This window comes from Caretta caretta, chromosome 7 (genome assembly GCF_965140235.1).
Source record: "Caretta caretta isolate rCarCar2 chromosome 7, rCarCar1.hap1, whole genome shotgun sequence".
NCBI classification, from domain to species: domain Eukaryota; kingdom Metazoa; phylum Chordata; order Testudines; family Cheloniidae; genus Caretta; species Caretta caretta.
The window spans coordinates 32,128,743-32,154,332 of NC_134212.1; the positions used below are offsets into that span (position 1 = coordinate 32,128,743).

The 25,590-nt window shown below is 42.6% G+C and overlaps 1 protein-coding gene and 1 long non-coding RNA gene across 7 annotated transcripts in view; both read right to left on the bottom strand.

Annotated features, from left to right (window-relative positions):
- Positions 1–1,246: 1,246 nt before the first annotated feature.
- LOC125639558 (uncharacterized) lies at positions 1,247–7,595 on the bottom strand. The gene is made up of 2 exons (XR_012669241.1): positions 6,475–7,595; positions 1,247–2,701 (listed from the first exon to the last, which is right to left on the bottom strand). It is a non-coding gene; the product is annotated as an uncharacterized LOC125639558 (long non-coding RNA).
- Positions 7,596–7,924: 329 nt separating this feature from the next.
- The window catches only part of CAPN1 (calpain 1), a 59,096-nt gene continuing 41,430 nt past the window's right edge, over positions 7,925–25,590 (bottom strand). For all 6 annotated transcript variants that reach the window (XM_048856941.2, XM_048856940.2, XM_075130422.1 and 3 more), the window contains exons 7-22: positions 24,341–24,424; positions 22,572–22,657; positions 21,260–21,334; positions 19,640–19,800; positions 18,761–18,936; positions 18,233–18,244; positions 17,007–17,218; positions 16,251–16,290; positions 15,353–15,418; positions 13,007–13,064; positions 12,511–12,575; positions 12,189–12,257; positions 11,836–11,914; positions 10,903–11,019; positions 10,043–10,101; positions 7,925–9,171 (exon numbers count right to left, since the gene is read on the bottom strand). In XM_048856941.2, coding sequence (XP_048712898.1) covers positions 9,145–9,171; positions 10,043–10,101; positions 10,903–11,019; positions 11,836–11,914; positions 12,189–12,257; positions 12,511–12,575; positions 13,007–13,064; positions 15,353–15,418; positions 16,251–16,290; positions 17,007–17,218; positions 18,233–18,244; positions 18,761–18,936; positions 19,640–19,800; positions 21,260–21,334; positions 22,572–22,657; positions 24,341–24,424 — 1,386 coding nt within the window. In that variant the 3' untranslated portion in view covers positions 7,925–9,144. The remainder of the gene's footprint in view (positions 9,172–10,042; positions 10,102–10,902; positions 11,020–11,835; positions 11,915–12,188; positions 12,258–12,510; positions 12,576–13,006; positions 13,065–15,352; positions 15,419–16,250; positions 16,291–17,006; positions 17,219–18,232; positions 18,245–18,760; positions 18,937–19,639; positions 19,801–21,259; positions 21,335–22,571; positions 22,658–24,340; positions 24,425–25,590) is intronic.

Here is a 25,590-nt window from a genome sequence, read left to right on the forward strand (position 1 = left end):
CAATCCTCCAATTTGTCTAGGTCTTTCTGTATCCTATCCCTCCCCTCCAGCGTATCTACCACTCCTCCCAGTTTAGTATCATCCGCAAATTTGCTGAGAGTGCAATCCACACCATCCTCCAGATCATTTATGAAGATATTGAACAAAACTGGCCCCAGGACCGACCCTTGGGGCACTCCACTTGATACCGGCTGCCAACTAGACATGGAGCCATTGATCACTACCCGTTGAGCCCGACAATCTAGCCAGCTTTCTACCCACCTTGTAGTGCATTCATCCAGCCCATACTTCCTTAACTTGCTGACAAGAATACTGTGGGAGACCGTGTCAAAAGCTTTGCTAAAGTCAAGAAACAATACATCCATTGCTTTCCCTTCATCCACAGAACCAGTAATCTCATCATGGAAGGCGATTAGATTAGTCAGGCATGACCTTCCCTTGGTGAATCCATGCTGGCTGTTCCTGATCACTTTCCTCTCATGCAAGTGCTTCAGGATTGATTCTTTGAGGACCTGCTCCATGATTTTTCCAGGGACTGAAGTGAGGCTGACTGGCCTGTAGTTCCCAGGATCCTCCTTCTTCCCTTTTTTAAAGATTGGCACTACATTAGCCTTTTTCCAGTCATCCGGGACTTCCCCGGTTCGCCACGAGTTTTCAAAGATAATGGCCAATGGCTCTGCAATCACAGCCGCCAGTTCCTTCAGCACTCTCGGAAATGTTCTCTTACCTCATGCTGTCCTCCCACACTGACAGAGCACAGCAAAATACATGGAGGCAGACAATCTCAGAGTGCAGGAAAACACAATATGACCACAAGGAGAGGTGGTGGGCTGAAGACGGTAGGTGATGTCAGCTTGCTGAAAGAAGGGAGGAGTCAATGCTCAGGCTGCTGGAGGATCAAACTCATATGCTCCAGTGTATGGCTGAGCTGCAGGAAAGGCAGCAGGAGCACAGACCGCTGCTACAGCCCCTGTGTAATCAACCGCCGTCCTCCCCAAGTTCCATAGCCTCCTCATCCAAACACCCAAGAACGCGGTGGGGGGGCCTCCGGCCACCCAGCCACTCCACCCCAGAGGATTGCCCAAACAACAGAAGGCTGACATTCAGTAAGTTTTAAAGTGCTGTGTGGCCTTGTCCTTCCCTCCTCCACCACCCCACCCGGTGCTTCCCTCCTCCACCACCCCTCCCAGGCTACCTTGGCAGTCATCCCCCTGTTTGTGTGATGAATAAATAAAGAATGCATGAATGTGAAGCAACAATGACTTTATTGCCTCTGCAAGCAGTGATCGAAGGGGAAAGGGGAGGGTGCTTAGCTTACAGGAAAGTAGAGTGAAACCCGGGGGAGGGGAAGGGTTCCATCAAGGAGAAACAAACAGAACTTTCACACCATAGCCTGGCCATTCCTGAAACTGGTTTTCAAAGCTTCTCTGATTCGCACTGCGCCCTCCTGTACTCTTCTAACCGCCCTGGTGTCTGCCTGCACTTAATCAGTGGCCAGACGATTTGCCTCAACCTCCAACCCCGCCATAAACGTCTCCCCCTTACTCTCACAGATATTGTGGAGCGCACAGCAAGCAGTAATAACAGTGGGAATATTGATTTTGCTGAGGTCTAATCGAGTCAGTAAACTGCGCCAGCGTGCTTTTAAACGTCCAAATGCACATTCTACCACCATTCTGCACTTGCTCAGCCTGTAGTTGAACAGCTCCTGACTACTGTCCAGGCTGCCTGTGTATGGCTTCATGAGCCAGGGCATTAACAGGTAGGCTGGGTCCCCAAGGATAACTATAGGCATTTCAACATACCCAACGGTTATTTTCTGGTCTGGAAAGTAAGTCCGTTGCTGCAGCTGTTCATACAGACCAGAGTTCCTGAAGATGCGAGCGTCGTGTACCTTTCCCTGCCATCCCACGTTGATGTTGGTGAAACATCCCTTGTGATCCACCAATGCTTGCTGCACCATTGAAAAGTACCCCTTTTGGTTTATGTACTCGCTGCCTTGGTGGTCCAGTCCCAAGATAGGGATATGAGTTCCGTCTATCACCCCACCACAGTTAGGGAATCCCATTGCAGCAAAGCCATCCACTATGACCTGCACATTTCCCAGGGTCACTACCCTTGATAGCAGCAGCTCAGTGATTGCATTGGCTACTTGCATCAAAGCAGCCCCCACAGTAGATTTGCCCACTCCAAATTGATTCCTGACTGACCAGTAGCTGTCTGGCGCTGCAAGCTTCCACAAGGCTATTGCCACTCACTTCTCAACTGTGAGGGCTGCTCTCATCTTGGTATTCTTGCGCTTCAGGGCAGGGGAAACCAAGTCACAAAGTTCCATGAAAGTGCCCTTATGCATGCGATAGTTTCGCAGCCACTGAGAATCGTCCCAGACCTGCAACACTATGCGGTCCCACCACTCTGTGCTTGTTTCCCGGGCCCAGAATCGGCATTCCACGACATGGACTTGCCCAATTGACACCATGATGTGCACATTGCAGGGGCCCGTACTTTGTAAGAAGTCTATGTCCATGTCCTCATCACTCTCGTCACCGTGCTGCAGTCACCTCCTCCTTGCCTGGTTTTGCTTTTCTTGCAGGTTATGGTTCTGCATAACCTGTTGGATAGCGCGCGTGGTGTTTATAGTGCTCATAATTGCCGCGGTGATCTGAGCGGGCTCCACATTCCCAGTGCTACGGCGTGTGCGCTGAAAAAAGGCACAAAACGATTGTCTGCTATTGCTCTGACAACATGGCTTACAGGGAATTAAAATCAACAAAGGGGGTGGCTTTGCATCAAGGAGAAACAGAATGGCCCCCTCAAGGATGGAACTCAAAACTCTGGGTTTAGCAGGCCGTTGATTTCATAGAGGGAGGGAGGAAGGGAGGAGAAAATGAATACAAAACAAATCTGGTCTATTTCTTGTTTTGATCCACTTCATCTATCTTTATACATCTTGCTGGCAGGAGACAGTGCAGTATGACTGCTGGCCATCGTCGTCTCCTGGCTGCTCATTAGAAGACAGTGCAGTAGGACTGCCGGCAGGACTGAATCGCCATGAGACAAAACTTAAAAGTGAAATGACCTGGCTGAGTCACTCCCATGTTTGCCCAGGCACCCCGACTGCCCCGAGGTTGACCAAAAGAGCACCCTGGAGTACAGCAACGATGGCTACCAGTCATAGTGCACTGTCTGCTGCCAAAAGGCAATGAGCTGCTGCTGTGTAGCAATGCAGTAGCACGTCTGCCAGCACCCAGGAGACATACAGTGACGCTGAGCTGAGTGGGCTCCATGCTTGCCATGGTATAGCATCTGCACGGGTAACCCAGGAAAAAAGGCGTGAAACGATTGTCTGCCATTGCTTTCACGGAGGGAGTGAGGGAAGGAGGTGCCTGACAATATGTACCCAGAATCACCCGCAACAATGTTTTTGCCCCATCAGACATTGGGGTTTCTACCCAGAATTCAAATGGGCAGTGGAGACTGCGGGAACTGTGGGATAGTTACCCACAGTGCAATGCTCTGGAAGTTGACGGTTGCCTCGGTACTGTGGACGCACTCTGCCGACTAAATGCCGACTAAATGCACTTAGAGCATTTGTGTGGGGACACACACAATCGACTGTATAAAAATGCTTTCTACAAAACCGACTTCTATAAATTTGACCTAATTTCGTAGTGTAGACATAGCCTAGGACCCTCTGTATCCTATCCCTACCCTCCAGCGTATCTACCACTCCTCCCAGTTTAGTGTCATCTGCAAACTTGCTGAGGGTGCAGTCCACGCCATCCTCCAGATCATTAATGAAGATATTGAACAAAACTGGCCCTAGGACCGACCCTTTGGGGCACTCCGCTTGATACCGGCTGCCAACTAGACATGGAGCCATTGGTCACTACCCGTTGAGCCTGACGATCTCTCCACCTTATAGTCCATTCATCCAGCCCATACTTCTTTAACTTGCTGGCAAGAATACTGTGGGAGACCGTATCAAAAGCTTTGCTAAAGTCAAGGAATTACACGTCCACTGCTTTCCCCTCATCCACAGAGCAAGTTATCTCGTCATAGAAGGCAATTAGATTAGTCAGGCATGACTTGCCCTTGGTGAATCCATGCGGACTGTTCCTGATCACTTTCCTCTCCTCTAAGTGCTTCAGAATTGATTCCTTGAGGACCTGCTCCATGATTTTTCCGGGGACTGAGGTGAGTCCCCCTCCTTCTTCCCTTTTTTAAAGATGGGCACTACGTTAGCCTTTTTCCAGTTGTCCAGGACTTCCCCCAATCACCATGAGTTTTCAAAGATAATGGCCAATGGCTCTGCAATCACATCCACCAACTCCTTTAGCACTCTCGGATGCAGCGCATCCGGCTCCATGAACTTGTGCTCGTCCAGCTTTTCTAAATAGTCCCAAACCACTTCTTTCTCCACAAAGGGCTGGTCACCTCCTCACCATGCTGTGCTGCCCAGTGCAGTAGTCTGGGAGCTGACCTTGTTCGTGAAGACAGAGGCAAAAAAACCATTGAGTACATTAGCTTTTTCCACATCCTCTGTCACTAGGTTGCCTCCTTCATTCAGTAAGGGGCCCACACTTTCCTTGATTTTCTTCTTGTTGCTAACATACCTGAAGAAACCCTTCTTGTTACTCTTAACATCTCTTGCTAGCTGCAACTCCAAGTGTGATTTGGCCTTCCTGATTTCACTCCACACTTTATACTCCTCCCTGGTCATTTGTCCAATCTTCCACTTCTTGTAAGCTTCTCTTTTTTGTTTAAGATTAGCAAGGATTTCACTGTTAAGCCAAGCTGGTCGCCTGCCATATGTACTATTCTTTATACACATTGGGAAGGTTTGTTCCTGTAACCTCAATAAGGATTCTTTAAAATACAGCCAGCTCTCCAGGACTCCTTTCCCCCTCATGTTATTCTCCCAGGGGATCCTGCCCATCAGTTCCCTGAGGGAGTCAAAGTCTGCTTTTCTGAAGTCCAGGGTCTGTATTCTGCTGCTCACCTTTCTTCCTTGTGTCAGGATCCTGAACTCGACCACCTCATGGTCACTGCCTCCCAGGTTCTCATCCACTTTTGCTTCCCCTACTAATTCTTCCCGGTTTGCGAGCAGCAGGTCAAGAAGAGCTCTGCCCCTAGTTGGTTCCTCCAGCACTTGCACCAGGAAATTGTCCCCTACACTTTCCAAAAACTTCTTGGATTGTCTGTGCACCGCTGTATTGCTCTCCCAGCGGATATCAGGGTGATTGAAGTCTCCCAATGAGAACCAGAGCCTGCGATCTAATAACTTCCGTTAGTTGCCGGAAGAAAGCCTCGTCCACCTCATCCCCCTGGTCTCGTAGTCTATAACAGACTCCCACCAGGACATCACTCTTGTTGCTCACACTTCTAAACTTAATCCAGAGACTCTCAGGTTTTTCTGCAGTTTCATACTGGACCTCTGAGCAGTCATACTGCTCTCTTACATACAATGCAACTCTGCCACCTTTTCTGCCCTGCCTGTCCTTCCTGAACAGTTTATATCCATCCATGACAGTACTCCAGTCATGTGAGTTATCCCACCAAGTCTCTGTTGTTCCAATCACATCATAATTCCTTGACTGTGCCAGGACTTCCAGTTCTCCCTGCTTGTTTCCCAGGCTTCTTGCATTTGTGTTTATGCACTTAAAATAACTCGCTGATTGTCCCACTTTCACAGTATGAGGCAGGAGCCCTCCCCTCTTGTGCTCTCCTGCTTGTGCTTCCTCCCGGTATCCCACTTCCCCACTTACCTCAGGACTTTGGTCTCCTTCCCCCGGTGAACCTAGTTTAAAGCCCTCCTCACTAGGTTAGCCAGCCTGCTTGCGAAGATGCTCTTCCCACTCTTGGTTAGGTGGAGCCCCTCTCTGCCTAGCACTTCTCCTTCTTGGAACACCATCCCATGGTCAAAGAATCCAAAGCCTTCTCTCCAACACCACCTGCGTAGCTATTCGTTGACTTCCACGATTCGATGATCTGTACCTGGGCCTTTTCCTTCCACAGGAAGGATGGACGAGAACACTACTTGCGCCTCAAACTCCTTTATCCTTCTTCCCAGAACCACGTAGTCTGCAGTGATCCGTTCAAGGTCATTCTTGGCAGTATCATTGGTGCCCATGTGGAGAAGCAGGAAGGGGTAGCGATCCGAGGGCTTGAAGAGTCTCGGCAGTCTCTCCGTCACATTGTGAATCCTAGTTCCTGGCAAGCAGCAGACGTCTCGGTTTTCCCGGTCAGGGCAGCAGATAGATGACTCAGTCCCCTTGAGGAGGGAGTCCCTGACCACCACCCCGCCCGCTTCTTTCTCTTGGCAGCGGTGGTCGTGGAACCCGCATCCCTCGGACAGTGCATCTCATGCCTTCCAATCGGCAGAGTCTCCTTCTGCTCCCTTCCCTCAGATGTATCATCTAGTCCACTCTCTGCATTACTACTTGTGGAAAGAACATGAAAACGGTTGCTTACCTGTATCTGCATTGCTGGTAGATGGACACTCCCCTTTCTTCTTCTGGAGGTCACATGCTGCCAAATTCCTTCACCGTCTGAAGGGTTCATGTAGCGTTCATGCACCTGGAAACAGTCTGGGCACACCCTGACTGTTGTGTAGGAGCAATGCACACATTGCTCTGCTCTGTCCAAGGACATGGACCATGGAAACATGGACCATCTGGGAAGTCAAAATAAGGACATCAACCGTGGGAAGCTTCCTCGGCCTAAGCTCAAGGCCTGAGAACAAAGATTGTAGTAGATAGAGGCTAGTAAATAGGAATATTAATCAAAGTCATATTATTTCCTTTGTTGATGCCTTTTGCGGTCGGCTGGGGTATGTAATGCACAGGGGGGAGAGAAATAAAAGAGAGGTGGAAAAGCTGACAGGGGCAATCCCGTCAGCAGACCAGCCTGCTTGCTTGCCTAAAGCCGTGTTTTGTCTTGTATTGAACCGCCACAACCGTCCTTCTGTCCCCGCCGCGCAGCCTACACTGAATCTTCAGAATGTTGTGTCCGTAGAAGCATATCCTGACATCTGTCCAGGAAATCTTCAGTTTCTCTTATGCAATGTAGGGTTGATTCTTGTTTCTCCAGACTTTGAACCTTCTTCCAATATGGAGACCAGCTTGCACTTTTTACAGACAAAGTTGCTTCTGTTCTGTGGAAGAAAGACAAACATGGCACATTCTATGCAGGTAACAACAGCTGAATGCTCACCATCCATATTACCTTCTTTCTAAGAGCTTCCTCAGGTGTTGTAGTAACTACTCAGAGAATCCTGCAAGATGAAAGCCTCTGTGGTTCACAGCTGACTGGCTTTTTATTACTGTCAGACCCACTCAAGGCTCACCTGGAACAAATTTTACTAGTAAAATTATTGTAGGCAATAATCCAAATTATCCCATTTTCTGTCTCCCAAGCTAATACTAATCTGTTTGAGGCAGAGCTTCATCTGATGTAAGTTGTTATAGGGTCGTAATTGTCATAGTTCCAAATTTATGACCTCAGTGGAGCTATAAACAATTTATACTTGATGACTATCTGCCCCTGGGTTTCCAGTAGTATAATCAGAATGCTAGAATTGATTTTTAAAGTATTCTATTTTCAACATGAGTGGTAAGTAGGCACACTTTTTTTTTTTAATTCAACACACTATTTGGCTTCTCAGATTCAATATATTTTACACCTTAGCTTTAACTCCACAATTCAGAGTGCCAGTTAGTATTTCTCTCTGCAGACGGATTGCTGGCCCAGACCTTGGCACATAACCACGTAAGTCCAGCCTGAACCAGAGAAACTTGGATATAGAGTTTATGTTTTGCTTTGTATTGGAGCCTTGTGTATATGCGCTAAGCTAACAACCCAAAATGACAGGATGGCTGAATTTTTCAAATGAACAGAAAGGAATAAACCACAGAGAAAATGGTTTTAATAATATTTTTAAAATTTATTTTTGGCATTAAAACATTCGGTTTCTGTAATACAAAATAAAACTACTCAATATGTGTGTATAACATAATCCCTGATATTGATTCTTCTGGCAATGTTAAATAAGCATGCTAATCACCTCAAAATCCCCTTATCACATACAGGAATATAAAAAATAGCAAATGACCAGAACATTTTGACCTCAGAGAGGGAAGGCTTTGGAGAGTGTTCATGCCACTTTAAGCTTGGATAAGTACACCAGAAGTGTGAAAAGGCAAAGGTGAAATAGGTGAAAGGTGTTTGGCTATTGTAGTCTTGAGGCTCAAGAAATACCAGGTCAACCATCTCAAGGTGAAGGCTTTTCACAGTGCACCATGAATGAGGTTCACACATTGCCAGTTCGCTGGGCCCTTTCTCACTGTCCCTCTCTCATGTATATTCTCAAATGTAAAGAGAGCATGGAACAGGGCTCATTTAAAGAGACCTGCAAATACAGCCCTAATCCTTTTGGAGTCTGTCTCAGGAAATTGAAAACCAAAAAGCCAGAGCCTGAAACGGAAGTTCTGGGGGTGGGTGAGGAGAGAAGAGTGGAGAGTAAAGACCAGTAATACAAGGACAGGAAGGGAGTGGGTTGAGGGAAAGAGGTTGCCGTGGCACATTGTAATATTTAGCACTTCAGTTAGAGTCTTCACTAACAAAGCAATCAAGAACAAATCCAAAAAGCAAAGGGCAGAGAAGGAGCCTAGAAAATGTTACCTCTGGAAAGCAGCAGCTTTTCTAGGATACTCTGCATGGTGGGCTCTACATCATCCCCCATTGGCATCATCAGACGTACTTATCCATTTAAAAAAAATAAGCACATAATTGAATGAGAAGGCCCATATGTGGCTTTGACACTGTGTCCTGCAGTTTCTCACCAAAATGTTGCACTAAAAATTAAAAACAGCACGGCTTTATCTGCCTGAGGGAAGGTGCAGAAAGGCTTCCAAGGACAAGGCAACCAGGCATAAGTCTAGGAACTGATAAGATTATGTCCATGCTTAGGCGTGGGGTCCCTTTGTCCAAAGTGAGGCTTCTGTAGGTGTGGGGCAAGGAGTAGAGGCAGCAAGGAGGAGGAGACATCCCCCCTCCCCCTTATCCCAAGGCAAAGGCACTTGCAGCTGAGATTACATGGGGAAGAAAGCTGAATAGCTGGGTGGGAGTGGCTCCTTTTCTTCTTCAAGCAAACATGGTTAGCTGTAACCACTGCAGAGGAGAAAGAAAGAGAATGTGTATCATCTCCAGGAACCTGCATCTCCATTTCCACCTGAAACCATTACCATATTAACGAGGAATCAGTGTACATTTCTTTGTACTACATCTAAAGGAAGGAAAGCGCCAAAGCATGTATAGCATAACATGTTTGTTTATACAACAAAAGTATGTGTCTATGCCCTCTTCTTGCTCCAAGCCTTTCAGACTCTACTTTCATATCCACCTAAGGGCATGCTCCAAAATCCATTGAAAGCAGTGGAATGACTTCTATTAAAAGTGGTCTTTAGATCAGGCCCCAGATGAGGAGACCACTAGCTGACAGCATTACTCTGCTGGGATAAAATAAATCAAAAAGTCTTGGTAAACCTACCAGTTTGTATTAAAAACTGAAGTAGTTTATGGGAACACTTGGGGGGCAAATTGGTGTTTGAGACAAATTTACAGATTAGTAATTAATTATAATTGCATATCCATAGCCACTTTCATCAAGGACCACAAATTAGTAGTTGTAGTAGAAAGTATTAATAAATTCAAAGCCTCATAACACCTGTATGAGGTAGGTATTTTTGCTAGAGATGGACAAACTGAGGCATACTATTATGCCCAAAATTCGTGAGAGAGCTGGGACAGAACCAAGAAATCCTGATTCTCTATCATTTGCACTAAATACTGGAGAACACTATCACTACCTCTTTTGTGGCTGAATGTGTAGTGAATTGTAATTATTTTTCTTATGACTCATAGAATAATGAGCAAGGGGAGGAGCAAGACTAACATGGGAGGTGTTAATATCTACTCCAGAGGGCCAGCTATGGGAAGTAAGAGACCCACGCAAACCAGGAGGAGGAAAAAAAGTATGTACCTTAAATAAGTCGAAAGTGACAATTCCATCTTTATCTGTGTCCAGAGATTGAAAAAACCCTACAAAGATGGGGAAAGGGGGGAAGAGGGAAATGTTTTGTAATTATTATTTTTTAATTGCACCATTTAAAAACCTTTATGCCTCTGGGTATTTCTCAGACCTCCTATAGAAAGTAGTATACCTCTGAATTCTCTCCAAATGGAATACGTACCACTTCACCAAGAAAACCTGCTGGAGAACGTTTACCTTCCCTTTACTGCGTTTTAATCCAACATTGCATCAGAATCCATTGAATGAAACTCATGTACAATTCTTGCTACCAACAGAATAAAGGTAGGGGGCCCAGCCCTTTCAAATCGAAATAAAGACGGGGTTAAAAAATAAACTGTGGTGCTGGTATTTGCAATAAAATTACTAACAGATGCTTCAACTAGTAACCTCTCCATCAAAGAGCTCTCTGTCCTGCATATTATCCCTGCCTTCTGCCATCTACCCTCGTTGATAGTCTGCTAATCCCAATAAATAGCTTTACAACAGTTATTAAATATTCCGTGAGTAGCACCATCAACCAATGGCTCACGGTCAAGAGTTTGAATAGAGCCAACGCAAAATGCTGACTGTTGGGAAAATACTCACTGTCAGCACCAAATGGGTTACCTGATACCATGGGCATTAGTACCCAAACTTCATGAGCTGGCACAGATCAAGAAAATATTTTAAATGTGAGTAGGTTAGAGTCTGATTTCCAGCTGGGTTGTACACAAAAATATCTGTATAGTACCATAATAGGAAATTCTTACCCACATGGTAAGAAACAACACGTTAGAAACATAAAAATACTTTCAGAAATTTGTACTTACTGAACATGGTTTCAAGTCGTACTAAACAGCACACAAAGTTATCGAAGTCAACAGCCAAGTCAGGCTCCGAATAACGGGTGATGATCAATTCATACAGTTTCTTGTTCAGTTTAAAGCCTGTCAAAACATTACTATATTAAAAAGTCAAGCAAGTTAAAACAGCATTACACCATTTGATTTCAGGCAGACAGGTATTACATGGAGTAAACAGACCAGTGTTGGAAAGTCTTGTATGTATAGAGAGATCTGTTTATTCATCACTGAGGCCAAGAATTTAGCTTGATTCAAAAAAGGATTGGCCATTTATATGGATAACTAGAATATCCTGGGTTATAGTAAGGATTAAAAAAACCCAGAGTTTTGGAAGGGATATAAATATTTATGTTGTAGGACATTAGCCAAGAGGGGTTAGGAAGAAACTTTCTCTGTGGGCAGGTTACTCCATAACTACAGGGTTTCTGAAGCAGCTTGTATGGGCACTGTTTGAAATAGGATAGACTGTTAGATGGACCACTGATCTGATCCAGTATGATTATTCTTTGCTACTACCAATCAAATCTTGTCATTTTGGATTGTAACAAGCAACTACTGTGGTTTTCTGTGCAACCACAAGAGGGCACATAATTTCTTGCACAGAGCACAGTAGCACTTAGGTCAGCTACATCTAAAGCAGAGTTGCATAGATCTTACTGGAGCTCTCTTCTTTGGCTTTAATCAGAATTTTAACCTATCATACAACTGTTTGATCATTTTTCTACAGTGCCTAGATGGATTATCTGGACAAACCTATCAAAATCTTGGTTCCATCGTGGATGGAATAAAGGGTACAAGTGGTATTTGTTTAGTTTCTGATGGAAATGATTATGAATTAACTGACAAATGAATTAAATGGAAGGCAGTAAGTTAACTCCATCATAGAATGTGATACATCACCTGCAGACTCCAGCGCCATTCGCATTTCATAGGCGCTCATGCATCCAGACTTGTCTAAATCAAACTTCCTAAAGACAGCCTTAACAAAAAAACAAAAAAGGACACATAAGGGTACTGGATACTCCTGAAGTGGGGTCAGCAATCTCATGGACTGTAATAAACAGAGTCACACAGTCTACTGAAAATGTGCAAAGATACCACATTGCTGTGTACACGAACAACAAAGGCTGAATAAAAAAAAGTACTGAATTGTCAGTGGTGGTACCAGAGCATTTTCAGGTGACATCAGAAATTCTCTGTCATTGATATGGATAAGCTAAAGGAAGCAGGGGATCAATAGCAACTTCACCTACCAGGTAACTCCTAATTTTGTTCCAGAGGATGTTGAATTCCACCAGTCCTAATTTCCCATTTCCATCTCTCTATTCAGGAAAAATTATTAAGGAGAAATGTTTATAAGCTATTGTATTTCCTGAAGAGGAACTTCCTCTCCCATCACACCCCAAGAAGAAACCAACCAAAGTCTCCACTAAACACTAGCACCCTGGCAGCTATGTCATTTTTACTTAATCTTAAAAAAAATCCCCTCATGACCGGTCTACTTCTTACAGGCATGACACAACCCAAAGGGCCAGGAAGTCACTTGCATGTAACAAAGATGCAGAAGGAGGATACATCCATGAGGTTCACCATACTTCGGCATGACTCAGTACTGAACCCTTTAGTCCGGAGGTCTTTATCTGGAATTTAAAGCAAAGAGGGGGCAAAGGTAAGGCACATAGCAGAGTTGTTTATAATGCACTGTGTGAAAAGCTAGCACCCTCGTTACAAACACTTGAGGGGTTTTTTTAGATTTCTTGTAAGAATGCAACCTTAATGAAGGAGTGAGGCAATAATTATTTTCATTTCCATCCTCTGCTAGTAGATAATGAGACTGCTTCCAGCCGGTGGAAGAGAGAAATATATTGATTCTGTCTCATATACTGGTACAACACTGATACTCAAAAAAGAATGCCAGTGCCCAAGCTACAGCTACCAGTCTGGGTGCATCAGATTGCTAGAACTACTTCAAGCAGAGAGCCGCATGGTACGCTGGATTACAGAGACTGACAAGAAATACCCAGATTCAGACTATGACATTAATAGGTCAGCTGGTTATCCCATTACTTACGTTTACTTATGATTTTGTTGAGGATAGTCTGCAGTTCTGAGACACTGATTTCCATATCCTGGAAGAACCAAAGAAATAATACTGCATTTCTATAGTGTCTCTCACCTCAAAGTGATTAAATTGATGTACAAATTATGTACAGAACCACCCATGGCTAAGATGCAGCCACATTTATTATATGAATTGTGGCAGCAAGTAACAGTGCATAGCAACACCACACATTAGTTCAGGATGGGAAGTGAAGAATATGCTAGCCAACTGAAACTTCCGGAGACGTTTTAGAGGCAGAATTGGAATTTGGCTAAAATGACTTGGGCCAAACCCTCTATATTTCTGTGAGAAGTCAGTGTCTTGAGATTCATAGATTTAAAGGCCAGGAGGCACTTACTCTGACCTTCTGCAAAGCATAAGATGGAGAGTCTCACCCAATAATTTCTGCATTTAACCCATAACTTCTACTTGAGCTATAGCAAATCTTTTAGAAAGATATCCAGTCTTGATTTGAAGACTTCAGGTGACAAAGAATCCACCACATTCCTAACTAAATTATTCTAGTGATTAATTTCCCTCACTGTTAAAAATGTCCCCTTATTTCTAATCTGAATTTGTCTACCTTCAGCTTCCAGTCACTGGATCTCATTGTGTCTTTTCTGCTAAATTAAAGAGCTGTCTATTTTCAGAAATCTCTTCCCCATATATTTACTTGTGGAATACAATAAAAAGTCACTTTTCATTCTTCTCTTGAGTAAACTACATAGACTGAGCTTCTTATGTCTCCGACACGAAGGTATGTTTTCCATACCTTGAATTGTTCTTGTAGCTCTTTTCTGTACCTTTTTCCCAATTGTTCAACAAGCTTTTTGAAATTTGGATACCAGAATGGTCTCACTAATGCCATGTACAGAGGTAATACCACCTCCTTTCTCCTACTTTATATTACCTTGCTTATATATCCAAAGACTGTGTTTGCTGTCTTAGCTACTGCATCACACAGGGAGCTCATGTTCAACTTTAATTATCATAAACTGTCAAGGCAAAACGTCCAGCAGCAGTGCTCCCTCCTACTACTACATGGAGGCATTAATTCAGTAATGACGCAGTTGGAAAACTGTCACCTAAAAAGATAGTCAACACCATTTCGCATAGAACCTCATTTTTCTTTGGAGGTAATCCAGTCAGCTACTGAGGCCTAATCATACTTATATTCTTACATCATGTGAAGCAAAATATTAGTCTAGCAGCTGGACTAAGGTATGGTATGGGGAGAAAAGATTTAGAATTAGACGATTCACACCTCAAGTGTCCTAAATCTGAAAAAGGACAAACAATACAGCCAGCTCATTTTGCTGAATAATTGGAAAGCATTTCATCTTGTGTAGAGATGATGCTTGTATATGTTAGATTAAAATGTAAGTAAAGAACTGGTTTTGGGGCCTAAAATTTGGGCTTGATAATAATAAGGCCTAGTAAAATATAAGTGAAGTAAAGTGAGACAATTCAGAGGCAAGTTAGAGACAAATTATGGTCAAGTAGTAAATATGTTTTTGTTTTAACTGATTTTAGCAGGTGTTGTAAGAAAATTTTTGGATGGTTTGGAATATTGGTAACTGTTGAAACTGCATTGACGCAAATGATAATTAGAATGATGTTTGATATTTATAGCCAATGAGTAAAAGACATTCAGTTTGGGGGTACAGAAGATTAAATATGGTAGTGGAAATATAGTTATGGTAAAAGGTAGACTTAATTAATTAACGGATGTTGTTACAATTGATGATAAAAACAGTAGTATGCTAATTTTATATTAGTGCACTCATTCACCATTAAGATACCATTAGAGAGAAGATTATATTCCCCTTCTTCTCATCCAGGGATTGATCATCTCTGGATGCACCATTTCATCTTGGAATGTCCGCATAAAGGCAGTGTACGGTTATATTGTAATGCCTGTTTGCTTCAATTAATTATTTTATTTTAAATTAAATCTTTAATTCTATCACTCATTGTGTCATTCACAGTCCTCCAATAAATTAAATTATCTGTAACTGCTCTGGAGGATCAAACTGAATGAGTGCAGTTTGGTTCTATTTCTTATCTTTAAACTCTTACTTGGGAACACATAAATCAAGGTTACACTTGCTCCAGCTGCTTAGAAAATGATATTGTAATAAGTAGGGACTCCTCAATGGGACCACTATGTAGATAGTACATAGATTTTTCTTTATACACGTTGCTTTTCCACCCATCGCCAAAGGAATAAGAGCTGCAGCTACACCTCCTTCAAAGTTAGCAGGTTTGACATATACTTGCCCCTTCATCTTAACTCAGTAAGAACAGCACACTTACCGCTCCAGCAAGCTGCTTGAAAAGTTGCTTGAAACTGTTATCAATCTCACTTTCAGAAAGCACTTTCTGAGGAAAGAGAACAAACTTTTGATTGGCTACTTCTCAGAAGAGTAAAGTACACAGCCCATGAAAGGCATGCAGCAAGGAAATATGTATCCCAGGAAATCTGTTGTGAGCCCATGGCTGGACAGGAGAATACAGAAGTAGTAAAGATATCATGGCAACAATAGCCAAGCAGTAGAATCCCACATTTGAGTATTTGAATCCCACATTCTGCTTCTCACTCCTTAAACCAGGAGGGGAGGGGTTGTGCAGTAAAAATAATGCATTTAGCTCCTGAGGGAGTTAGGTTTAGGTCACTCGAGCAATACCTTAGCACCACTAAATCAGAACTCTTACACAAGTCCAGTTTCCCCAGAGAGCAGAGACATGTTGCATAGGGATGGGGAACTATAGTAGGTAAAAATCTGCGTTCAACCCAGATCTTCTGCTGTTCAGGCCTCTGGTTACATGACAGCTAGGTTGAGTCAGCCTCAGAAGTTATACTACATGGATAGAGCCATAGTAGCTAGTTAAGGATATGGCACTGCAAGAGATGGATCTCTGGCTTCTTATGCAAGGAAACAACACTTTCTAGCTGCCTATTCTACTGAAAAGGGCAAGCATTGGCATGCAGTTTATTAGCATGGAAAGAAAATAATTTTAAAAAGTTATCAGAAGAATGTAAGGAAACAGGAGGAGCCTCTTATGATGACTATATGAACAGAGCTCTCGGAACATAGCCACAGGCTGTGAATTGAAACCAAGTGACTGTGCTAGAACTCTGAGTGGTCTTAAACCTCAAAAAGGAATCCTTAGTCTCTGCTCTTGCAGAGGTTAGTGGATAAGGGGTTCTTACTTCATCTGGAAGATTAGCCTGGATCTGATCATCCATCTCCCTGCAGAAACACAGACAAAATGTCCATGAAGGAATCAAAATAGCAAAACCCTTGTGGCAAGAGAGGAGGTACTGTGTGGCCACAATATTGTGTGAGCATGTATAAATGCTATACATTAGTTCTCAGGGGGACAAGTTTCTGGGTGCAAGAGAGGCTGGTACCTATGTTTCAGTAATGTTTGGCAGCCCCAAATCCTTATGGGCCTAGGGAAATAGATGAAAGGCTCTAATGCAGGATCTCTAGCATAGCAGGACACAATACTATCCATTGTATAACCCTCTCTTTTTCCAACCATCACATCTCCTACATATTGGTTTCCACAGCCACATGGACTACAGGCCTTGGCTGATCTAAAATAAGTAAGTTTGTGACACATTCCTTCTTCACAATCAGTCAGAGAGAGAAAAATACGAAGCTTGGGAACAAAAGTTCCCAAAGATTACAAAAACCTGATAATAGAGATACATGAATAAAATCCCAAACTCGTGTACTAACTGCAGTCCTGTGAAAGGGCCCTGACATTATTAAAGTTTCCCCTATATTGGAAAGCCCTCATAGGCTAGCATCAGTTAGAAAAAGCAAGTATGGGGATGCCAGTGGTGGTAGTGATACTGGACATGATTCATCCCGCTCTCCTCTGGGACCCAATTCCTGGGAAACAGCTACTAGTTCACACAAAACACCTGCCATAATCAAAGATGAGCCTTGAGACTTACTCAGTTCCAGCTTTTTTCTCTGAGAAGACCCTGAGGACAAAATCTCCTTCCTTGTTAGGTTCGAAGGTGGAAGGCACAACAATATACTCCCCTGGAGGCAACTTGAAGCGTGTGCTGACTTCACGGAGGTTTATGAACTGCTCCGAGCGGGCTCGTGAGGCATTCGCCAGGAAGAAATCTCGTTTCAGGTGAACTGCAGACTGGCCTACAAACTGCCAGAGAGAGAGACATATAGTCACCGCCACGAGCTGGCAAATCTTCTGCTCCACACAGGCTGCTAAAGGCCCAGTACAAAGGTCTAGCCAACCACGATGTTTAAATAGTACCATAATAAAAGATAAGGAAGATCCCTGGAAAAAGGCAGAGGGTCCTTTGGAAGCACACTGGTCAAGACATTGGCATTTTGCCTCTGTGCCACATAGGTTTTCCTGCTCAAATAATGAGTGAAAATAAATGTAATGGCTGCCACACATTGAATCAAACCTCAGGTTCCCATATTCCCAGCCTGCAGGGTCTGAGAACTGCATCGCATTCCTTTGGCTAACTCAAGAGCAGTGTTAATGGGCTCTGATGGGAACTGTGCCCCTCCCTCTTAAAACAAGTATAGGATGGTCCAACCCAGGAAGCAGAAAGGATAACATTAAAGAGAAAGGATGGTCCAGTGGTCAGGGTAATAGCTGAGGACTTAGGAGACCTGAGTTCAAGACCCTGCTCTGCCAGGCCTCCTGTATGACTTTGGGCAAGTCACTTAGACTCTCTGTGCCATAGTTCTCCATTTGTAAAACAGGGATACTTCCCTACCTCATAGTGGTATAATGATTAAGGATTTGGAGGTGCTCATATACTACAGTGATAGAGGCAATATAAGTACCTAAGAGATATTTAGAATAAAAATAGGACCTTAGAAAACTCACACACACACAAAATGTCATTACAGTACATCAGTTCCTGTTAATGGTGTGTCAATAGAAGAATGAAAAATTCCATAAAAGTAAGACATGCTGTTCAGACCATGATCTGGATGAATATCAAAGAACTCAGATTGTCTGGGATGGATACAAAATAAAAGCCTTGGAGCCACCTTGATCGTTTCTAAATGAAGAAGTGTCTGAATCCAAAGTGAAGCCACATTATGCATCATCATGCAAGGTTATCCCTACCAAAAGGATTGATTTAAATATGCATTACCTATAGTTGGTATCTGATGAAAGAATTTCCATACATACCTCAGGAGGAACCTTTAGAGATACAAATTAGAAGTCAGTAAGTTACAATGAAACTAATGTTCTGTTAGCCAACAGGAAAAAGATAACATCTATATTTAGTTATTTACTTAGCCAGTCATCTTCTGCATTCCTATAATTACCATTTCAAGTATTTATGCTTGGATCAGAGTTTAAGCAATGGTTTCCCCTCACATCTCTTACTTCTCTTGTGTCATTGCAATGAAGTATACATGGTGTTCAGGGGCACCCATCCTTGAAGCCGTAGGTCACCTTCCCCTCCCTACTCCCCATACTGCTGTTCCTATTAGGAAGCCCTGCTGCCCCAACAAGCTGGGGTGACAGGTTAATTCATCCAAGGTACAGAGGCAGCTCCACAATGAGCTAACATTTGAAGGCTAATTATATGCAACTGAGCCTATTAATCTTATAAAGAACTGTTATTCTCAGAGGGGAGAGAGACAAGGAGGTTGTGCTAACCAGAAGCTACGGATCTCTGAGAGCACGGATTGTTACAGAGCCCATAGTTACCTCATAGACAGCAAAGCCAATGGTCTCCATGTCCTTCCCATATTGCCTTTCCCTGCGACGGTGCTTCTGCATGAGTGCCAGGAGAAAGCTGCAGCCCGATTCTCTGCTGTAGTCATCATCATTATCATCCACCTCTTCCAGTCGGATTTTAAACTGAGGATTTATCCAGAACGTAGCTGAAGGGCAGGAAGAGAAAGGAATAAATTAAACAACAAGCTATCCTTACATATTCCTGGTTGTTTTAAGGTATAGGGTATGTCTGCACTGCAATCACGGGGCGTGACTGTGGATCATCATGTAGACATACTTAAGATAGCTTTAACATATCTAGCTTGGGCACTGTTAGCAATAAAGCCATGGCAGTATGGGCTAGCTGCCCAAGTAATAGCCTAGGGTTCTGGGTGAGTTTGTACACCCTAAGTTGAGGCCCAGGATGCCATGGCTTCAGTACCATTGGTACCCAAGCTAGGTTGGGTTTATTTACACAAGCTGCAGTCACACACACTGTAGATTTACCCTTTGAGCCAAGAGTCTATTAGTCCCTGAATGCGATGAAAACCTGACCACCCCAGTACAAAACAGTCACTGGAAATGGATAGACCACTATTCATGGTAATCAAAGTTTTCACTCATTCATAGTTTAAATTGATCGCAAAAGTGTAGTTCAGCAAATATACATCTAAAAATGAGCTTTCCTCGTTAACATGGGTCTCTGCAGCGGGTATTCTCAGTAAACTACAAACATTTCCTCAGGGAGCAGTGAAATTGTTATGTCTCAGTGTAGAACTGTTTTAACAGCCAGCATCAGGCTAGTTTGGTAAAATCAGGTGTTCTGGGTGGGTTAGCACTACAAGTAGCACACTGGACCATATACCTTACCGGGAAAATTCCTGCAGCCTCCAGCTGTGCTCCCCCGTCTCCAGGTGCCATCATAGAGTGTTGAGTTCCACTTGCGGAACTTGCGTGCTTTCAGTGCATCTGGAGTAAGGTTACAGATCTCCAGCCGTGTGAACTCTCTCAAAAAATCTTGGAAGGACATCCTAAGAAGAAAGAAATCCAGTGAGCTCACACAGGTGTCAGTCAGAGAAACTACCGCAAAAGTTTCTCTCAAGTTGAGCTGGGTGTGAAGCGGTTTTCCTATCCCATGTAAATTTTTGAGGGCGCAAAATGTTTTTCGTCCCAAATCAGGATAAAATTCAATCATATTTTCACAAACTGAAAAACAAACAAACAAAAAAATTCAGCTCAGGTCAAACAAAATATTTCTTTTTGGTAATTCCAAAACATTTTGATTTAGATTTTTTAAAGTTCTAGTTAGCTTAGATTTCTAAATAAAATCATCTCAGACCAGAAAAGTAGATTTTTCTTTTGACAATGTTGAAATGTTTCATTTTCACAATTTCAAAACTTTTTCCTTAACATATTTTGAGTCAGGAAATTTGTATAAATTGCCCTGTTTCACAAACAGCTTCGGTTTCAACAAATCTGCATTTTTTGGTGAACAAACGTTTCACTGAAAAATTCCTAATCAGCTCTATCCTCAAGACCCATGATGCATTTGATGATCATGTTTTATGTAGATATCAAAGCTTTCGACAGCCTCACAAAGAATAGAGATCTTTTTGTTCTACCCTGATCCTTCACCAATTCATGCCTTTTATTCCTCGCTTGTATGGTAATAATTCCCGGCTATAGTGAATCCAAGATCTTATATTTTGGATTTACTTCTTATTCAAAATCCCACAGCAAAGGAGTCCAAGCCTTTTCAAAATCTTTTTATAATGATTGGTGAAAACCAACAGCACTACTCATTGTTTCCTTGTACCTTCCCACCCACACTTTGATCTGTTATATCCATCCGTTGTCTCTTGTCCTATGTTGAGATTCTAAGCTCTCACAGGTAGGGGCCATCTTTTTGTTGTTTGTACAGTACCTAGTACAATGGAGTCCTGGTCCATGAGTAGGGCTCCTAGGCTTTATGGGAATACAAGTAAAAAATAATAATACTCTATAACATCTAAACAATATATAAAAGAAATTTCGAGGGCCAGATCCTCAGATGGTATAAATCAGTCTAACTTCATTATCTTCAGTTGAATTTCCCTGATTTATGCCAGCTGAAGATCAGCCCAATTGAGTTCACGGTGGATTTTTTTTTCTTTTTTCTTTTTGGTAGGGGAGCAGGTGGGTGGGAATATTATTTTCAGCTGCAAAGACCAATCTGTTTTGGTGTTTTTCCAAACTGACTTCATGGTTAGCTGAGTGCCACTCTCCAGAAAAGCACAAAACTGATTCCAGACAGCACTGAGATCCATTTGCAGCAAAAACATTTTCAAACATTTGCTTCATGTAGCATGGGTTTTCACTGGTAAAAATACCACTTAAGACAAATTTAAAAAAACACAGAATCTCAGCTTATTTGTGCATATTTAAAACCCCTTTTAACTTGGTCACACAAGAGTAAAATAAGGGTTAGTGCAAACTGTGCTTTCCACTTACCAGAATTCCCCATCTTCCATTTTAATCCTTAGCTGCTGTCCCACAGATGGGTCCACCACGTTCCACTCAGAAGAGCTGCGGGGGTGAAGCAGTTCATACATGCCGTGAGTCCTACAGCTTGAACAACTCACAGTAAATTAAATTCTGGAAGAAGGAGGTGCAACTCCACTGACCTGTTGGAGCTATGCCAGTTACAACAGTGCTGAATTTGGCCCATTGTGGGCAACATTATCATCCCACACTGCTCATTAGTAAGAAAAATATTATCATTACTGGCTGTAGACACATGTGGTCTGTATTCCAAGCAGTTCCTGTGCTGTTGCTCAGCAGTTTATTTCCAATTCCACAAATTGGGTGTAGGATCCAACCAAAATAATTCTGTTTTATACAGGTGTGACCCTAAGAGTACCCCACTGCCAGGTGACACATTGTTAGGATATTCACCCAAAGGGTGACATGTAACGTATCACTGGAAAACTCAGAACTCATTGATCATTAATATTATGTGTGGTGTATGTAATAGGTTCATATATCATCCTCATCACCATAATATCTGACTAACATCTGTCACACACGGTTCATTCTGTCTCTCATCCTCTCCATAGGGGAAGAATTGTGTGTGCAGTGGAATGCTTTGTCTTGGGATTTTTAATTTATTTGTTAAATGTACATGCTGGGGACTGAACAAATTTGCAATAGATAGAGCCTTTTACCTCTAGGTCACTAGTTCTGATACAGATTGGTAATGACTAGAAGCAGTTCCTTTCTGACAGTTATTTGCCATTTATCCAAGGTCCTTATCACCTTGATATCTAAGCAATGAGAGCCTATAGGAAGTGAATTGATACATCTGCAGTCCAATTCCTAGTGGGAAGATATCTACATCTCATTTATTATTATCCTAGTTGGCACTATTTGGTTCCCTTTTTGCCAGTTGCAGCAGTGTACAAGGACTGAACTACCCTCAACTTCAGATCTTCCTTTTAAGTCAGAGTGGAGATATGCTAGCAAGGGTTGTGTGTGGGAAGATTGACTGGTACCTAACCTATGCTGTGGAAGTTCAGTGTCTAGACCTGTCGAGCTGACACCTTCCACCAAGAGTAAATTTTATTTATTATTTTCCCCCTCCAATCTTCAGCATGGGCGCTGGAACAATTTGTGTAGTGGGGGTGCTGAGAGCCATTGAACCAAACTGTAAACCCTGTATATGATGGAAACCAGTTCAAACCAGGGGCTTTGGCAGCATCCGCAGCACCCCTAGTTCCAGCCCTTATGATCTTCAAAATCTGTATAAAAAGGAATTGATCCTTACTTATCACTCCAGGCTCCAGTCCATTCCACCTCTCCCCATGGGTTTCGCATTCGAATTAGATTAACATTCTGTCCTCGGAAGTTAATCTGTAATCACCACAGATATCCAGTTAGAGATACAATAACACTCGCTTTCTGTAGTATTTATGCCTTACAGCCAGGTGCACAAAGAATTGTCATGCAAAAGACTACGATAGAGAGGAGAAAAACATAACTAGCTTTTAACACGAGAGTGCTCTGAGGAAGAAAAACTGTGATTAGCTTTAAATGAAAACAACTTTTTCACTCTGCAGAAACTGTTGTGCAGAATTTGGATACTATTGGGATGAATGCTATAGGAAAAAACCTAAAATAGATCAGATAGTGAGAAAATTATTTCTTATGACCAAAAACTGTGTGCATACATGCCACTGTGCTCCATTAATTAAGGCCCTAGCCACAATGGTATCAGGACCTTACTAGCTACAGTCATATTTAAACATCATTATAGCTAATAAGGTTCTGATTCTATTGCAGACAGTGTTTTAAAGGGGCATTTTCAGGTATCCTCAGATATAGATATTTCTCTGCAGATGTTTAGAAGCCATACATAGCAGGTAGCATTGTGCTTTAAAACTGACCAGTCTAGTTTCACAGTCTTGGTGAATCACATATAGGCATCAAGAAGTATATGAGATTTTAAAATTCTTTCGACTTTAGTAATCCAAAAGTGTTATTAAGTAACACATAGAAACACATGGATTCTCTGCTCCTTGCAGTCTTTAAACCACGATTTGAGGACTTCAATAGCTCAGACATAGGTGAGAGGTTTATCGCAGGAGTGGGTGGGTGAGATTCTGTGGCCTGCGTCGTGCAGGTCAGACTAGATTATCATAATGGTCTGACCTTAATATCTATGAATCTATGATTTGTACATTGTGTGAAATCTGTCACAAGTGACAACCCAATATTACAAATGAACAAACAAACAAAAAAGGTTGCCTTATTTTTAAGGCTCAAATACAAAATACTAAATCATGCAGAGACTTTAAAGTGGTAGTTTAAAAAAAGTGAGTTGCTGGTTCAAGGGTATAGGTTTTTATTGCAGATTTATTATTTTTAACCTGACACATTCCCTTAAAACTACCAGGGCATCTAATTGCTGCAGAGGGCATGGGTAAAACAAAACTGGAGAAAGTGTGTTAATGTGCCAATCCTGCTCTGTCTCATGGGATTTAAGCAATAGTTGATGGTCACCCAATTACATCAGACAGGAAAAAAAAAAAAATGAACTCCACTTATTTTCTGCAAAGTCACAAACTTGTAACAAGATACATGCGAGGTGGTTGTGTCACAAAGACCTGCTACAGCAGAACCACTTGGGATGGGGTGGGCAATGGGGTAGGCAATGAAACATGGATCTGCCAGTGTACTGCACCCACTCCTCTTCTGTTTGACTTACTACCTAGCCCTACAACCCCACGATAAACACTGCAGTTATGATTCTTTCTGAAGGTCTTGAAAATCCCTCCAGACAACACACAACATATTTTGTCTTTTCAGACTGCTTTATATCTGAGACTCTCAAACATTCATGATTTAAATCCCAGGACATGAGTGTCTAAGATATTATTGTTCCTACTATATAGTTGGGCAGGCTCAAGTGAAGTGACTTTTGCAAGGTCACACAGCGACAGAATTGGGAATAGAACCCAGAAGACCTGATTCCCTGTTCTAACTACTGCACAACATTCCCTCTCTTCAAACTCTTCAAGGGAGTGAAGACTGTACCTGTTTGGCTCCTGTTACCGAATAGGCATGACCCTTCACCAGCTTTTTAAATGTTACAGCCTCCATGTCAAAAGCACTGGTAATCTACATTTAAAAAGCACACAAGAATACATGTTAAAGTTGATATTGGCTTCACCTCTGTCCCTAAAAGAAAAGACATATTAACTCATACTTAGCTTCTACACACACAGTAAACCCCAGTTCATGCGAGGACCACAGCTGAACACGTACAAATGAGCCACCATGCCACTGTTTTATTTTGTTCAGGTTTTTACAATGCCACCATCACTGTGGTAACTAAGCAACAGCATGGTTTTTTTGGATGTGCAGCCTTGCTCTCTCCCTGTTGCTGTAGTGCAGTGTTTCTCAACTTTTTTAGGTTGGTGACCCTTCATTCAAAGTCAAAAAATTTTCCAACCCCCGCCCCCCCCCCCATATTTACTAAAAAAGAGTAAAAAAATTATTAATTATAAGCCCCTATAGTTGGTTTGGGTGTGTTTTCAGAGGTTGACAGAATAACTGACCTTGAATGTTAAGAGTGTGCAGAGAATGAGAAAGCAAGATTTTCTTTTCTTTAGATTGTAATAAAATATTCAACACTGTACAATGCCCCTGGATTGACTTTCATGACACCCTTGGGGGTCATGACCCACTGATTGAGAAACATTCTTCTAGTCTTTTCTAAGTCATTTATAAAATCTTTTAAAATGAATGCAGATACTCTTGAAACTTTATAGTGTTATGAGCTGGGTGAAGCATTGTTATGGGATTGAGACTGAACTCATCCTTCAATTAACAACTGTAAACATAAGCCCCATCTTAGCTTTGGTCTACACTACAGAGTTAGATTGATGTAAGGCAGCTTACATTGACCTAACTCCAAGCATCTACACTAAAACGCATGTCCCACCGATGTTACTCACCCACTACACCGACTTAATAACTGCACGTCCGTGAGAGGTGTAGCACTTAATTCATTATAGTTAGGTTGACAGAGTGTCAGTGTAGACACTGTGTTGCTTACGCCGACTGTTCCTGCATTTCAGAAGCAGATCCACAATGCCCCAAACGGACAGTTAAATCAGTGCAAGCACTCCTGGTGAAAATGCACACCGCCGACACACAGAAGATAATGTGCATATGCAAAAGCTATTTAACTACTGCGGTGGCTGTACGCTGTTGTAATGGAGATCAACTTAATTTTGTAGAAAGAAAAGAAGTACTTGTGGCACCTTAGAGACTAACCAATT